General features: G+C 31.8%; 1 protein-coding gene across 1 annotated transcript in view; it reads right to left on the reverse strand.

Annotated features, from left to right (window-relative positions):
* The window catches only part of LOC148621668 (inositol polyphosphate-5-phosphatase A-like), a 45,688-nt gene that overhangs the window by 18,861 nt on the left and 9,530 nt on the right, over nucleotides 1–17,297 (reverse strand). Inside the window, exons 4-8 of the mRNA XM_088576282.1 lie at nucleotides 7,343–7,430; nucleotides 6,425–6,488; nucleotides 3,205–3,236; nucleotides 2,301–2,372; nucleotides 907–959 (exon numbers count right to left, since the gene is read on the reverse strand). Coding sequence (XP_088432408.1) covers nucleotides 907–959; nucleotides 2,301–2,372; nucleotides 3,205–3,236; nucleotides 6,425–6,488; nucleotides 7,343–7,430 — 309 coding nt within the window. The remainder of the gene's footprint in view (nucleotides 1–906; nucleotides 960–2,300; nucleotides 2,373–3,204; nucleotides 3,237–6,424; nucleotides 6,489–7,342; nucleotides 7,431–17,297) is intronic.

Genomic DNA, 17,297 nt, shown 5'->3' on the forward strand with positions numbered 1-17,297 from the left:
CATATAATTAAGCTTGTTTTAGACAATGCAATTGAAACTTATGGTGATAAGAACATTTTTTAATGATTTGTCTCTCTACTTTTCTAATATCTAGTTTTATCCATTTAAAGTTGATGGTCTTCTATACGGTGTATCTATTGTAATACTACCAGCATGACCATGATGTAAATTCTAATCAGCATGACACTTAAAATTGAAGTAGAAAGGCACAATAGTAAAAATGACCTTCACATTAACATCTCATACAAAAAGGTTTAACAGGTGGATCCAGATCTATATTTTTACAGGATATGACCAAATAAATCCATCTCTGTAAAGAATCTGATCTTCAAAATAAAACTTAATGTGCTGTTGAAATGCTAAAATCTTGAAGTTTAGGGGGAAGAAAAACAATTTTGAAAGACAGGAAATAACTGTCTTTTAATGTTTTTTTTTCATACTTTCAGAAAATTTAATAATGTCATTAGCAGCTCGCAAAATGAAAAAAATAAATAATGCAATATGGCTATGCAGTTTGTGAAGGTCAAGGTCAAATTCCTGTTTATTAATGACAAACTTGTGCCCAGGCTGTAACTTTTTTGTCTTTCGATGTGAGCTTTTGATATTTGGCATGTGGGTAGATCATGTAAAGACGAGGCATGGCCAAATGACCTGGAACCTTGACCTCCAGGTCAAAATCCTGTTTCTTTTCAGTGACGAACTGGTGTCTGGAATATATCTGATTCCATACTTCATTCTGGACTGGCAAATTATTCTATTGAATATGAATGCACATTAAAAAACTGCAAATTTGAGTTGGTAAGCTTTTCCCAAATCAACTTCATATATACATGCCACAGTGGCCCCCACAGAGATGGATTCCATTTCAATAATTTCTTGTTTAATTTCTAATCATACAGTACTTACCAACCTCGGATATTCCACCTTGTTCTTAAAAATCCTTTCCTAGACCACTTAAACTGCAAAGTATGTCATAAATGTATGTTATTTAGCAATCTTTCTATCTTTTAACATTGAATCACATAATATTAGCTTCATGCAGTTATATTTAGGGCTAGCTTGGATGACACGAAAACAATAAGATGACATTGAAGATTTATAATTGCATGGCACCTAATTTCTTTCACACATATGCTAATTCTACTCCCACATGTAAAGTGAACCTAGTATGAACCAATTAGGATTAAAACATGGGGAACTCCAATTACCAAAATTATTATAATGTAATCAATTTCTTTAATTCTACTTCCAGTTCATCCAGTACATTTTTATAAAGAACCACTGTAGAATACAGACTACTAATTAAACACAAACTCGATTCAACTGAAATGGACATCATAGTGTGAAGTGCTGAGACATCTGTCTAAAAAAAAAATTAATTTTACATTAACCTACTGACCACACAGGCAATAGGTGTCTTCCTTGTCAGTAAAGATTCATAATTGCAAGTTTCAATAAAATCTACCAAGACAAAGTAGTAATATTGCAAAAAAAAAAAAAAAAAAGAAAAAAACCACTTAAGGACAGGGGTATGGAAAGTCAAATTCTACAGTCAATCTTCCTGACTCTCCCAAAAGGCAAGGGATAAAAAATATTCTCATATATAGCCTAGTTGGCAGAGTAGTCCAGAGCGTTGGATAAAGCAGGCTGTTTTGCCATTGATGTCAGAGAAGAGAGGTAATTTGAATCCTGATGAGGGAGGGACCAAATTCGCATTGCAAATTTGCAACCTCTCATCAATTCCACAGCTGGGGTCTAGCTTAGACTTGATTATATACATAATTCTAGCTATTGACTGTCTATGATAGCACCAGTTGTTATGGGAGAACAATTGAAATAATGTCCCAACAATGCTTTTGTCCCCTCCATATCAGATCTTATAAACAATTAAACACAATTACACATCAAATAACCACAAGGACAAAAATCAGTTATTCATATCACATTGTCCATTGTGTAATATCATAGTTTCCAAGAAGCCCCAAAAGTAGAAAAAAAGACTTAATTACAGATAAATACATGTCAATGTCAATGCTATTTGGAAATGGTTTACTGATACCTTTTTAAGCTTGTAAGAGCATTTGTAAACACTGTTAAAACATTTTTTTTATCTATTGCAAACAATATTTACATAAAATGACATACCAGTAGATACTTTAAATTGTATCACAGGGTGTGAGTGAAGAAAATCAAATCATTTATCAGTACATATCAAAACCCTGATTATGTAATCTGTAATATCAAATAACAACTTTACAGTCCTTTAAAAATGTATTGGACTCCAGAAAAATTAAACTCACATCAGGGAAAAAGTCTTGCGGGAACTTGGCTTTTTCCTTTATCTGTACAGTCTCTATATTCCCTGAGAGTACCTGAAATTATTTCATAATCAATCAGCATCATCATCCTTATAAAATGATTTATATCTATGAAATTCTATCATAGGCCTTTCATTAAGAGGTGGTACCAGGTACTTTTCCCCTTCTAAACTACTGAAATGTACCTCCAGAATTTTAAAATTTCATGCATTTTCATTGAACAAAATGATGAAAATTACCTCCTACAAAACCAAAAGTACCTGCAATGCAAGAAAATAATGCAATCCCTGCTATCATGTAATACTATAGAGAAATAAAAGAAAAAATGCCTATCAATAGATGACTAGTTTTAATCTACATTTGATGAGATATCATACAATACGTCAGTAAATATCTTTATATCAACATCAAATTCAATATAGGGACAACTTTATTAACACAAAAACACCCATTAAATACACCTGATAAGATCATAAAACCTATAGTTGGAATTTTTCTTCATACTTCCTAAATATCTTTATTGTTATGATAAAGTTGTTTCATTTATTTGACATTAAAATGACTTACTGTTTAAGTAGCATGGTAAATATGAGGTACTAATTTTTGTGGTTTTTGTGGTTGCACCGAAACCACTAGTTTGAATTCTAAACAAACATAAAATTTCCATTCAAAACTAAGAAGCTCAGAAGAAAATCAATAAGTTCAATATCCCACTAATGGAAGTTTGACTAATAATGATAATGGGCAACCTAAAATTAAAGTATTTTTACAATAAGTGAATCTACTCAAGCTACTCTGTATCAAAAAATTTGCATAAATTGTATTAGGTGCACTGAAATAATATTATCAATCACTTTCTTATTTATGTTTCAGTAAACTAACTCACCTCCCTTCCAACAACAGGGATAAACTTACAATCTGAAAGAGACAGAGAAATATTATAAACATAGGTTTTGTGTAAAAATGTGGTTTTCAAAAGAGGCAATAACAGTACAGCTATATTTATTATAAGAAGTAGAGCTTCACATGCTGTGGAGACTTTCAAAATTGATGTAATTCTGTTCACTAGCGACATCACATATTTTTTGGGGTTAAATATTAGGCAGTAAGAACAACAGAAAAACAAAAAGTTGCTGATAAACCATTCACAAAAAAGTCCTTTGAGATTCTTCAGCCTATTGAAAATCACCCTACATGAGCACTGCAAAACATATAAATAAGCAAAATATGTTTTTATCAATAGTAAGTATATGTACAAGTCAGTTTTTATTTAAAAAATATGTAAAACCTGGAAGTAAAAATCAGAAATTGCAAATGATTTAAAGATGCTAACTCCAGACTGTCTGAAAAATAACATATGTGCATGCCAATTCTCAATGGTTCTAATTTCATCTTAATTGATATTGCAAATTAGATGTTCATAAAATACACAACAAATCCTTTAAACTGAAGGAAGATTTCAAGGATATTATCATCAGCTTGATTTTTGTGTTTAGGCAAGATGAAGAAGGAATCCAATTGTTTAATTTCTTGGCAGGGAATTTCAAATTATACTGAGCTTAAACTTGAATGCTACTGTTAGTAGAAATAAACAGCTGCATTTAGCACATAATATGCTTAACCCATTTTTTGGATTAACAAATTTCAGTAACCTTGCAACATAAGGCTTGAAAACAATGAAAACAAAAAGGCAACCATTACACCCCAAAGCATACATTCTACTAATTCCTGGTAGTAGTTTCAAGTACCATACTGTGAAAGGACTTTTAATTGTGGGCACCAATTTTCATGGTTTAGGGAAAAATGACCAGTTCGTAGACTCTTAAACTAGGCGATTTCACAGCTCTACCACATAAACGAATGGGAAACTTCTTTTTCGTCAGGAACCAAATTTCATGGTTTACCCAATCCACGAAAATGATGAAAATAGGTATCCCATGAACAATAATACTTTCACAGTAAAATGTGTGGACAAAAGAATGGACACATGATCATACAATTCTCCTAATCATTAAAGTTTGTTTTTACCAACAAAAACATGTCTCTCCTTCCAAAATTCAAAGTGGTATACTGGTAATTACCACCAAGTTCAGTGGATCATATATTCCTGGTAATATGCACAACTACATATCATGCTTTACCTAATACAAAGTTTCATTAAGAAAATTGGTGCAGAGTTTCCTCCAAGAAATTGCACTTACAGAAGTGTGATGGACAGACAGATGGATGGATATGGCAAAAACATTATGTCTATTCAACGAAGTGTGGGGGGAGACACAATTATGTGTCCTTTAAAAGACAAGGGTATGAAAATCAAATGAAAGATTAATGGTGTTAACTGAAGGCAATGCTTCTGGAATTTATCCCTTTCTGACAAAAGAACTCAATGCAGAAATACATCTTTTTCGATGTACTGGTACTCTTTAGCTTATAGGTGAAGCAAAAAAACTTTCAGATGTTTACAATTAAAAATCTTTAAACAAAACAAATTTCAATAAGTGACTATGAGCTTAAAGTAAAAGTTTATATAGACAATAAATTTCGTTGATTTTTTTCTGTAGACATGTATTGTCCAAACCTCCCCTGGACAAATAATGTAACTCAGAATCAAGTACATGTAATTTGGAAATAATTGTCGGAACATAGCAGTGGGTTGTAACAACTTTGTAGGAACCTGAAGTGTTTGTTTAAAAAAGATAGGAAAACATATGGCACTTCTATTATGTAACATTGCTCATTAGTATAAACCGCATACTTCAAACAAAAAGTAAACATGACATGATGAATGCATTGTTTTAATCTTAATATTTTTGCCATACATTACAATTTAAAGTGACAGTTTTGTACATAACTCAAGAAAGCATAGTTTTCCATAGAGTTTTAGTCTTATTAGGCCATACATACAAAATTTTGTTGATAATATTCTATAAGTGGTATTCTAATTGTTTTTCTCCAGTTTTCTTGGTATAAAAAGTAATGCATAAATAATAAAAGAATTGAGATTAAAAAAAAAGATTTTTTTGTTTGAAGCTGAAATAAATGTATCCCAGTCATACTCATTTCTCTATTTTGGTAAAAAAAAAAATGCATTTCTCATTTTGGATAAAAAAACATTTATCATTTTAAGAATAACCGAACCAATTCTCTGTTGTTGCCTGAATTTTGTTTTAAGGGCATTAAAATACAGTACACATAAACCTCAGATTTAAATGTAAAGTGAAAGTCAGATTAATACATAGTTCAAACAAATAAATCAGTTTACAGGTAGTTTATACAACTCAAATAGATCTCGTCATCATTAAAAAAAATGTTTTGAATTAAATATATTTCACAAACGGGATAATTTTTAAAGAAAAAAACTTCAAAAATACTTCTAGCAAAAATTACCTATACTTTACATGTTGAAATGGAAAAAACTAATACCCAAAAATATCATCATCTGATAGAATCTGGGAAAATTACCAACGTAAAATTTAACACGTTTACGGTACATGAATCAAGGGATAAAAGCTATCAAGTCAGTTTTTCTTCTCCACTTTAAGATGTCTAAGTGAGTTTTTTCTAGTTTGATTTAGGTATTAGAATATGCCAAAAGCATAAACTGTTTGTAAATACAATGTGATAAGTATGATCAACATTTAAAGTGAAACATGTGGCAAAGCTGGCTAAATTACTTCCTGTATTACTGAATATCTATGTAATTTTTACATATTCATTCATTCTTTTTAGATGAAGTTCTGAGGTCAAGAATAGACCATTTGTTCAAATTGTGCTTCTAGGTCTTCAGAGAATGTACAGAAAACAAAGGCATTTTATTCATGGCCTAACACGATTTTAGACAGTGTATATGGAAAACACAGATATTTAATTTGTGGCCTAACACGATTTTAGAGAAAATAAAGTACAGATGAATTTTAAAGTTTAAAATCCATAGCTTTGCGTGGGTGAACAACCCATTCAAACGTCAGATTGTATAAGCTTCCAGTCAACAGTAACAATAATATTTCAATATCTAAATATAGAAAACATTCTGAATAGTGTAAAAAGCTAATACATGTATAGATATCTCTTGCCTGAAGGTCTTCAGTTAACAATAATGAACTTACCCACAAAGTCCCATATGGAAACATCTTCCAGACTTTCATGGATAAAATAAATATTTCCTAAAGCCTAAAAGGGTAAAATTACATACAACAACACAGTTTTAAACAATTTAAAAACATTGAAGTTGGCTATTGTAATATTTAAGGAAATATTTACATGAATTGATGACTGAAGTCTTCCTTGGATAATGTAACCACTTATACAATAAGAAGAATATTAATCATGCATTTTTTGTTTATGTATTGTATAGAGTATAAAAAATCAGAAATTCAAACTTCCAATAGGCTATTAGAAACAAGGGCCTTCTCAACTATTTCATACAGAACTTTAACTTGTTTCTTTTAAATTGTGCTTTTCAGAAGATAGATATCAGACTTATATACTAACATTACCAGCTAACATGATTTTAAAAATAGAAAAACGTTAACCATAGTCACTTCAATGAGAAATGAGAAATATTATGTTGAAGTGGTTGCCTTCTTTTTTGACATGCCTGCATCAAAAGTTGTATGCAAGTCTATCTTTATTTTCTGGCAGTTTGCTTCTGAAGATATAATTTCTCTGTTCATATATTTCCATAGTTAAAACAGGATTAAAACTTTAATAAAATGTTTTGCAGATAGCCGCTAAAGTTGGGACAAGTATGGATACATCATTCAAGCTAGATACAGCTCTGAATTTGGATTGTGATTGACAGAAGGATAAGATTTTCATGAGAATCATATTTTGTTCCCCAAACTGCTTCCAGTCACACATCTAAAAATCGAACCAAGCCTTCCTTTGGTGGTATGACACCTTGTGTAACAATTTCAATGAGATTCATTCTTTAGCTCAATTTCTTGTCCTGAAGTCAGGAAAGAATGCCTTTAACCTTTAACCTTTAACTTATTTGGTTATTCAAAATCAAACACTAGTAATACCGTAAATTTGTCAGCAGCAGTGTAATCTTCATCAAGAAATACTCTGGCTCTGTCATACTTCTGTAATTCATCACAGCCCAGCATAGCCCTGGAAGTAAAAAATGTCAAATGTTTCACAACCCAACATAGCCCTGAAAGTACAATCAGTCAAATGTTACACAATCGAGCATAGACATGTAAGTACAAACAGTCAAATGTTTCACATCTGAGCATAGTCCTGAGAGTACAGTCAAATGTTTCACAACCAAACATAGGTCTGTAAGTACAGTCGAATGTTTCATAGCCAAGCATAGCCATGAAAGTACAAACAGTCAAATGTTTCACAGTTTAACATAGCCATGAAAGTACAAACAGTCAAATGTTTCACAGCTGAGCATAGCCCTGAAAGTACAAACAGTCAAATGTTTTGCAACCAAGCATAGCTCTGAAAGTACAATCAATCAAATGTTTCATAGCTGAGCATAGCCATGAAAGTAAAAACAGTCCAATGTATCATAGCAAAATATAGCCCTGAAAGTAAAAACAGTCCAATGTTTCAAAACCGAGCATAACCCTGTAAGTACTAACAAATGTTTCAGAAATGTATCACAGCCAAGAAAAGCCCTAAAAATACAAACAGTTAAATGTATCACAGCCAAGTAAAGCCCTGAATATGAATATTGTTGTTTAAATTATCACAGCCAAGAATACTAGTACCCTTTAATAAGTTTAAGTACTAACAGTTATCATGGCCTTCACACAATTTTAATTCCTCTTCTAAGACAAGAATAGCAAATTTTATCAGTAGATAATTTTGAAAGTAAACTTGGAGTTAATAGCACTAGGAATGTACTATAATTTGTTGAGCAACAATTTTCATGGTTTTTATGATTCAGTTCGTCCACCAATATAAATATCAAATGAAATGTCCAGGCTATGCTCATTTTTGCCAAAATAGTGCACATTAACAACAAAATTTTCAAACACAGGGAGAGGGGAGGGGTGGTTCCAACACCAAAATCCTCATTTGGATCTGCCATTGTTGCAATGTCACTTCTTAGGGCTTTAGGGCTTGATTCTTTGAGGCAGGAGATACAGTTTTGTGATGTTATCGGTGACAATGTCACAAGTATTGTAGGAAGCAGTCAACTGATTAATATGGATGTGGATTCATATAATAAAACATAGTTGATCCCAGAAGACCTATCCATACTTTGATAAACAAGCTGATTACAAGTAAATTCATTGTAGAGATGGGTGAATTTTTTCACAGATGTTATTTATTTGTCAACCACTAAGTTCACACACTGTCACAGTGCAAAAGTGAAACCTGTGTAAATTGAAACTTAAACTTCAGACTTTAAGATTGCTAAAGTTAAATTACCAAGGTTCAAAACATATGTAAACTGGTTTAAAGGGACTTTCAAACATCTCTGTTTTAGACAGGTTTTTGGATTGGTTTAAGCAGGATTTTGAATTGGTTTAGACAGGTTTTGGGGTTATTTAGGGTTCAGTATAGACAGGTTTGAGTGTACTATCAAACCACTAAAACCATCCATCATGAAATAAGATTTTTTTTCTTTTCAAGAACTACTGAAAGAAGTTGATTACATAAAAATCCAATGAGCATTTTAAATATTTATTTTCTGATGACCATGGTCACAGCAGGATGAATTTATTTATCCTGACCTCTAAAAAGGAAACTTAGCAGTAGAATTTTATCTGCACATTGATACTTTATCATATTCATGTTTTAATATTTCTTTAGATTTGAACAGGTCCCAATATTTAGGTCATTGACATTTTCATTCTGAAATCCAAAATAATCCTATCCTCATTACCAAGTCTCTATGTGTTCATAAAAGCATATCTAGTGATATGATCATCCTTTATACTTAAACTACCAAAAATACATGTACAGTTAAACCTGTTTAAACCATACCTGAATTAACCAAAAACCTGCCTACACCACACAACTTTTGAAGTCCCAATGTGTTAGCTGCAATGTATTTTGAACTACACCTGTTCAAACCAACCAAATTCTACAGTCCAAAAAGGGTTTGATTTAAAGAGGTTTTACTGTATTTAGCTGTAACGTGGCAAAGTTTCTACATTTCTATCATTATATCCATTTAAATATTAAGCAGAATGGAAAGCGCATTATATATGTGTTTGGGATGTGTTTACCATTGTATGATTATGACAATGAAGACATTGATTTACAAAAGCAAGTTTTTGATCTACAGTGCAATTATACACTCAACAGTAAACAGGACAAATCATACCACGCATAAGTATAGGAGATGTGGTATGATTGCCAATGAGACGGTCATCCATCAGATACCAAGCAACAACAATTTAACTTCTGCATGTCACCCTATGGTCTTAAATGATGGGGAAAACTCATATTGTAAAACAAACTGTAAAAGCCACAAAACAAAACAAATGAAGTGTAACTATTAATAAAACACAAAAATTGACCTTATCTATATGGAAGAACGAATAACAGAGAGCTTAAAAAGGACACCTACTGGATAACAGGTTCCTTGTAGCTTGGGACAGGCAGTTTGTGATGAGGTTAAACATGTTTGCCCAAAAAATTACTCCATTGGGAAAAAAAAATGGTCCTGGATTTTAAATATTTTTAAGCATGTTTTGGAAGACACTATAACCCGTAGAGCTGGGCTAAACACCATATTTCAAAGAATAATATATTTGCCATTTCGTCCTTGACCATTGACCAACTGAACTTGAAATTCAAAAGGTTGTTCATCAGCAGCAGGAGTACACAATCACCTCAGAACATAAAGTAATTACACCCACTCAAACAAATTACCTTCTTGCAAAGAACTATGATACTTAACCTTATGACCTTATGATGTAAAAAAAATCTCCATTCTGTCTTATGACTTATGAACTTCCTCATAGGTATCTAATAAACCCTAAGGGTGTCTCATATTACTCAAACTGACAAGACAAAATTGGCAGTAAAAATGTATCATATAAGCCAAACCATAAGGTGCAAAAAAAACCCCAGTTCATATAATAATCCACACACTAATGATATAGAAAGCACATCTATTTGATTTTTTTCAGGGATGCTCAGCTAGATCAAAAAAACAACATACAATTAGTATTGTTTCTATTTCTAGACTTATCATGTGCCTGATGTTTTCTTTAACTTACAAAATAAATTTAACCTCTGACTTTTTTTTAAATCAGAAGTGTCCAATTTTTTTGCAGTTGGAACATATTGTAATTGTTTTTGAAACTAATATCTTGTTTGAAAAGAAGTTTTTTTGTAACTTAGTGAAGCCCTCTCTGTTTTAATGTTTTAACCACGGGTTTATACTGGATATTTTGGCTTGCTCTTAAAATAGACACATAGGAATGGTGCTTAGTTATACATAAAAGATTTAATGTACATTTTATGGGACATACATGTGAAATATATATCTTCAAAATAAACTTTAAGGTAAAGACAAATTTTTAAGTTGTTGAGTCAATCAATTATCTTCTACTGAAAGTTAAATTTGAGGATAACCTTATAATCCTTTCAAGCTGGCAGTATCTAATTTAAGATTAACATCAAATACATACTGTCCTCAAAATAAGTTTGTAAGACTTCTGCAAAATGTTTGTAATATTTATACTGCAACAAATTTCCACAAAATGTAAATATAAATCTCTGAAAATTTGAACCATTTTTGTGCACTATGATGACTTAATTAGGACTGTATTATTAGAGGCCAATCAGTCACAGAAAAAGAAAGAAATAAACTGTAACTTCTGACAGTAATGTCGTAATGAAGATCATTTCTGGGTTGCAAAATGTTGTCCACTTCTGGTTGAAAAAAAACAAACGAACAAACTAAAATCACAATGATAGGAGTAAACTGTGTTAGTACAGTTACACATTACAACCAAACCAGTCTTAATCACACATCTCTTCGACTGAAGGAATTGGTTTGAATAGGTCATTATTTTATTCAGGGTTTTAAAGTCAACTAATTTGATTAACTAGTAATTATTTCAGATGTAACCAAAAACACCAAGTTTCAAACAACAGTATTTTCCTGAAAACTAGTTCTAACAAAGTTTCAGTATTAGGTGTGCTGATCAGTTACTTTGGGAATTTGAACTATTTTACAGAAAGAGTGCATACAGCTTGTTGCCTTTTGTCCTGTTTGTTTGTATTCTGTAATAATCTCAAGAGTTAAATCTGATTTCAACAACAGATTATTATAGTTCCTTTTATTGGTGTATTTTCTAACCATTTTTAGTGCCATGTTAGGGAAGGGTTGAGCACTTATAAACATGCTAAACCCTGCCTAATACTTTATGTGCCTGTACCAAGCCCGGAACACATAGTCCAGTAGTTCATGTTGTTTTTTATGTTCATTGTCATTCATTTTACATTTTTTTCTATAGATTAGGTCGATTTTTGTATTTTATGAATAGTTTCATGTCATTTGTTTTGGGGCTTGCTTTATGTTATGGGTTTTTGTCCATCAATGAAGACCATGTGGTGACCTGCAGGGGTTTAATTGCTCATTGCTTGGCTTTTGGTGGATGTCTGTCTGTTAGGCAATCATACCACATCTCCTATTTTTACATCCTGCACAATACATGTAAATTGATTGAGTCTGGCAATTTCTCATTTTTTACACAAAACACCTTCTTGTACAATGACCATTCAGCCTAAAAAGGTAGTGAACTTTAATCAATGGGCTTGTTTTTTTTTCATCAAAATTTAAAACAACAATATCAAGAATGTGTCATATAGAAGAATACCTCATTTTAATTGTAAATTCACAGGGGGATCAAATAAGTGATGCTCCCTGGTCCAGAACCCTCAATTTCTGACATAAATTCGAGAGTTGGACCTTGAACTCTTGATAGTAAATTTAAACCTCAGATTATTCATAAATATCTAAAAATTAATACCACTTAAAACCCCTACTACTTGGTGAACAGAATGTCATATTGTTATTACTGATGACAAGACCTTATTTTAGCAGCTGGGGATGGTAATAATAAATATTATACTTATGTAGCTTACTAACTTTAGATATCAAATACCCTTGTACAAAATATCAAGGAAATTCATATAAGATAGGGACTTTGGAGAACATCTATACTCCTTTGTCAACTTGCATTTTTAACTTGAAAGAACTTAAAATCAGGAAGAAACTTTGTCATAAATAAAACAAATTTTTACCACCAATAAAAAAATCAAAATCATTGCCTGCAGTTTCCTTGTTAATCTTACCCTCTCAGAGGATTTCTTGATTATCATCATGTAGTACACATGACTTAGTCTATCACACAGATCAATAATGTTGACCATGTTCAGAGTACAAGGAGGCCAAATATACACTGGACAATATGCCTCTAGATATCATATAAGACAGTATTAACATATTAACACTTAGATATATAGATTATCTAACACAGAACACCAAGAAATATCCTCTGGTTTGAGACATAAAAGTAGATACACTAGAATAACAAACAACCTGCTAGCCATTATTAAGCACAGAATCTAGAAACCGATATTAACTATTATTACATGTAAGTTTCATTGAACAGACCAGTTTAAGTCACCAGAGTATAAAGATATGACCAAGTTATAATGTCATCTTGTATTGCATTCCTTGTAGCAATTTTCACAAATAAGTTTAAGTGTTTGTAAGAAACAGGTAAAATGGGAAAAATCAGGAACATACATATACAAAATCCAACACTCTGACAATGTAATATCACTCAAGGATGCTTTCTGTATTTGTAAAAACCATTACTTGATCACTGCATCGTTGGTTTTGCTCAGAAATTCTTCAATAGCCCAATTCATAGTAAACGAATATACACATGTAACTTTTAGTAATTCGATTCATGACCTCCTCTGAACCAATAGTGTCTTACAATATATAGCCCTAAGTGACACAATTAGTGCAAAAGAATACAATACACCTGGTATCATCCATTTAAATAATTAGAGACTGTTTGTAGAACAGATTACTTTTCTTATCTAAATCAATCAGGAAGCTTTTAGATTAAATAGCAGAAAATAAAAGTATCAAGACAAATCTAAGTAAACAGACAATGCCAGGTGATTCTATTTACATAACTGTTAAATAAATTGCCAAAACATATACATCTTTTGTAGGCAAAAATAGAAATGATAAATCAGTAAAATTCTAAGTGCATCTCAGTCAAAGGAATTATTATGAAATGAGACTTCAGTCAGAATATTCTGTAAAGACCAAAAGCATGAAGACAGGACAAAGAAAATTGAGACCCGAACAGAGTATTATATTAACATGATGTAACTTAAATCCCTGTTAAAATAGATTATTCACTGAAGTAAATGCATCTTTTTTCTCCAAAAATACCCTTTTGCTGGTATTATATATCTAAAAAAAGGAAGCAAATGAAGCATTGGGGCCTGTGTTTCATAAAAAAAACTTAAATTTCAGATTTATCTGAACACTTCAAGAACAAGTGATCGGTTTTGTCAAAACCTGAGATAAGGACTTCTTTTTATACAGTACAATAGAAAATCTGAAGAAAAAGCAAGTTTTGTAGCAAGATTACTTCAACATAAAAAGGAATATCTAGAAAGAGTAATCAAGGGAACCAATATTCTAATGGAAATCAAAAGAAAGTAATCCAGGGACAAAGACCAGACATGGAAGAGTAATCAAGGGAACCAAGATTCTAGTGGAAATCAGAAGAAAGAAATCAAGGGACAATAACCAGACATGGAAGAGTAATCAAGGGAACCAAGACTCTAGTGGAAACCAAAAGAAAGTAATCCAGGGCAAAAAGACCAGACATGGAAGAGTAATCAAGGGAACCAAGATTCTAGTGGAAATCAAAAGAAAGTAATCTAGGGACAAAGACCAGACATGGAAAACACAACAAAGAACATAAGTAATCCAGGGCAAAAAGACCAGACATGGAAGAGTAATCAAGGGAACCAAGATTCTAGTGGAAATCAAAAGAAAGTAATCTAGGGACAAAGACCAGACATGGAAAACACAACAAAGAACATAAATTAACTGAACTAACACATACAAAGTAACAAAAGGGAACTCGGACTCCACTAAAAACTGGGAGCATGGAACAGGTGCACCGGTATGGTAAGCATACTCTGCTTTTCTAGAAACACCCATCGAGTTGCTCATAAAAAGTCCAGGTTAGAAGAAACATGCATATGGAACACAGGTGCCAAACCTTGTGAGCTACTGTTCATATGAAGCTGTTGAAGCCTAAGCAAGATTGAAGTTGCTAACTCACAAAACAACCCACTTCATTCAGTTCTGACTCCTTCTGATAAAGCATTCCAAAGTGTTACTTTGACAGATGTTGTAAGTTCACATAAACTAACAGACAGAAGTAAAATTACTTAAAAGGAACAAGTAAAACTTGACTTGAAGACCTATAAAGGCTAGATTGCCTCCCCTTATGTAAGCAGTTTTTAAAATTCAACAAAAGAAACCTGCTCATAACAAAAATTACAGCTGAATTTCAATGAAATGGAATCCATTTCTGTAAGCCCATTGTGATAAAATTCCTGTACTCAGCCAAGGACAACACATTCAATGTATCAAGCAAAAATCCTTACAGCCTACACAATATTTAGGCAAAAATTATTAATTTGACCTTGAGGTCAATGTTCACAGTAAAAGATCTCCAACCACAGTATCTGACAACTTGCTTGAGCTGATTTTTCTTTATGCCAAATAACAAAATCCTACACCAAAAGACAAATAAGTTACAATCTGGATAGGAATCTGCCAAGCAAAATCATTTATTTGACCTAAAGTTAAAAAATCAAACTCAAAGGTCCCCAACCATGGTATTTGACACATCAATTTGAGCTGATCTACCCTAATGCCAAATTTCTAAAGCATAAACTAAAAAACAACAAAGTTACAACCAGGACACAATTTGTTATAGACTGACTGTTGTAGGCTTACTAGTAATTGCATGTGCTTGATTTATTATTGCTGTTGATTCCATGATTTTTAAGTAATTCTTTAAAATTATCTTAAAATACTAAGTATATTTTTTTTTGCAGTTTTGTCTATTTTTTGACTATAAATCATGTATTTTCTTGATCTTCAACCCTAGGTTACAAGTGTACTGGTTCTTCTGCAATGTAATACAACTGAAAAAGGAACAGGCATTAAAATTAATCTGAATTATAAACAACTTATTTTTTACATTCTTTTCTTATACAACCTCTACACAAAAAAGTTGGCAGTGAATTTTGGTAACTGATAGATTAGTCTAGATAATTGCATTGAACTGACCTATTAATCTAAGAAGTAATGAACCTAAAACCAAAAGGTCCAGAAAATCTATAAAGTGTTATTGTGCAAGGTTAATTTTCTAACATGTTAATGAAGAAGCAGACAAGCTATGAAGTGAACAATGACATAACAACTGATTCTGGTATAAATATTTACCAGTATGCTAGTTAGAAAACATAGGATGGGCTTTGTAGAATGGAATTGAGGAATAGGTAGTAGGCTCAAACTAAGAAAAATCAGCTGATGGGCAAGAATTTATGATAAAAAAAAAGGACTACTAGTAAATATATAGAACATGTTTGTTTCATGTGAAATATTTATAGAACCTGTTTTCTAATTTTGCTTACACCAAAATATGATAACATCTTTTATCATATATCATGGGTACATTCTACCACAGTAATTAATCAGATATTACTGTTCTATCTAATCATTTCTACAAGATTAACAATCAGTTACATGTTTGTATTATGCCAATTATTACTTGTAAAATGACATATTACATGCAATTTCAGTCTTAGGATTACACTCTTCAGGAATTTAGTATATTCTTCCCTGTCCATTATATTATAAGATTACCTTACATGGATGTGTTGAAGCTTGGCAGATACTTTTTTATCAGACTAAACTCCTGTGAAATTCTTCATTATAATTAATTACAATATACACCTTACTTCTTGCATTCACTAGTAACTGCTACTGTTGTAATTTTTTTGTAGCAATCAGGGCATAATGAATGTTAACTTTGAATAATTCAAGTGTTATAACATGTTGGTTACTTATATCTCCAATATAGAAATACCAACTTAAAATGTCAATGAAAATATATTCTTCCTTTAAACCAGATCTGAATTACAAGTATCCACCATAATAAAGTCAAGATGTGGAGAAAGTGTCCATAAGAAAACCACCAAGTAAACGAAATAACTAGAGGGCAATCCTACATTGATCTCAACATTAGACTTGATCAATATGCAACTGGAATTACTGTGCCATTTCCACTACACTAAAAAAACATAAAATCAGATGCAGAAAGGAGAATTTCTTCTTGAAAAACTTACCAGAATTGTAGTTATATGGTATTTAAAATTGGTCTACCACCAGGTGGCACTAAAAAATTTAGTTTGAAACATGTATTACTAGAAATAAACAGCAATAACTCTTTCCAGAATTTTGGTACAAAGTGAGGAGCAAAGAAAAAAGTGTAAAGTTCAACCAGTTTAACTATAATTTTAGAATCAGATAGGTAAAATTCCAGACAGATTCTTCCACCTAGTGCATTTGAGGCTTTTTCTTATGTGTAACAATAAGGCTAAGGAGTTCCAATTGGATCAATATGCTATAGTATTTTTTTCTCAGTATTGTGCCTTTATAGATCTATAATCAATATGTATTCCATCTGAGAAGTCAAAACATATTGATTATAAATATTCATGATATAAATTCATATTTTTTGTTTCCATCTTTGCTTACTGTTGATTGCCCTTTTATATCAAATATTTCCCCTATAGTAGTTTGAATGTTGTTTTTAATCTTTATTCAGTACAGGTCTTTGTAAGAATTGGGCAAATTGGGAAAATTATGAAACAAGTTAAAAATCTATCAACCTGATGTTATAATTTCACATAAAGAAGTCTCCCTGTTTGAAATGGTCA

This window comes from Perna viridis, chromosome 3 (genome assembly GCF_037379345.1).
Source record: "Perna viridis isolate PV_CMFRI_1.1 ecotype Kerala chromosome 3, ASM3737934v1, whole genome shotgun sequence".
Taxonomy (NCBI): Eukaryota; Metazoa; Mollusca; class Bivalvia; order Mytilida; family Mytilidae; genus Perna; species Perna viridis.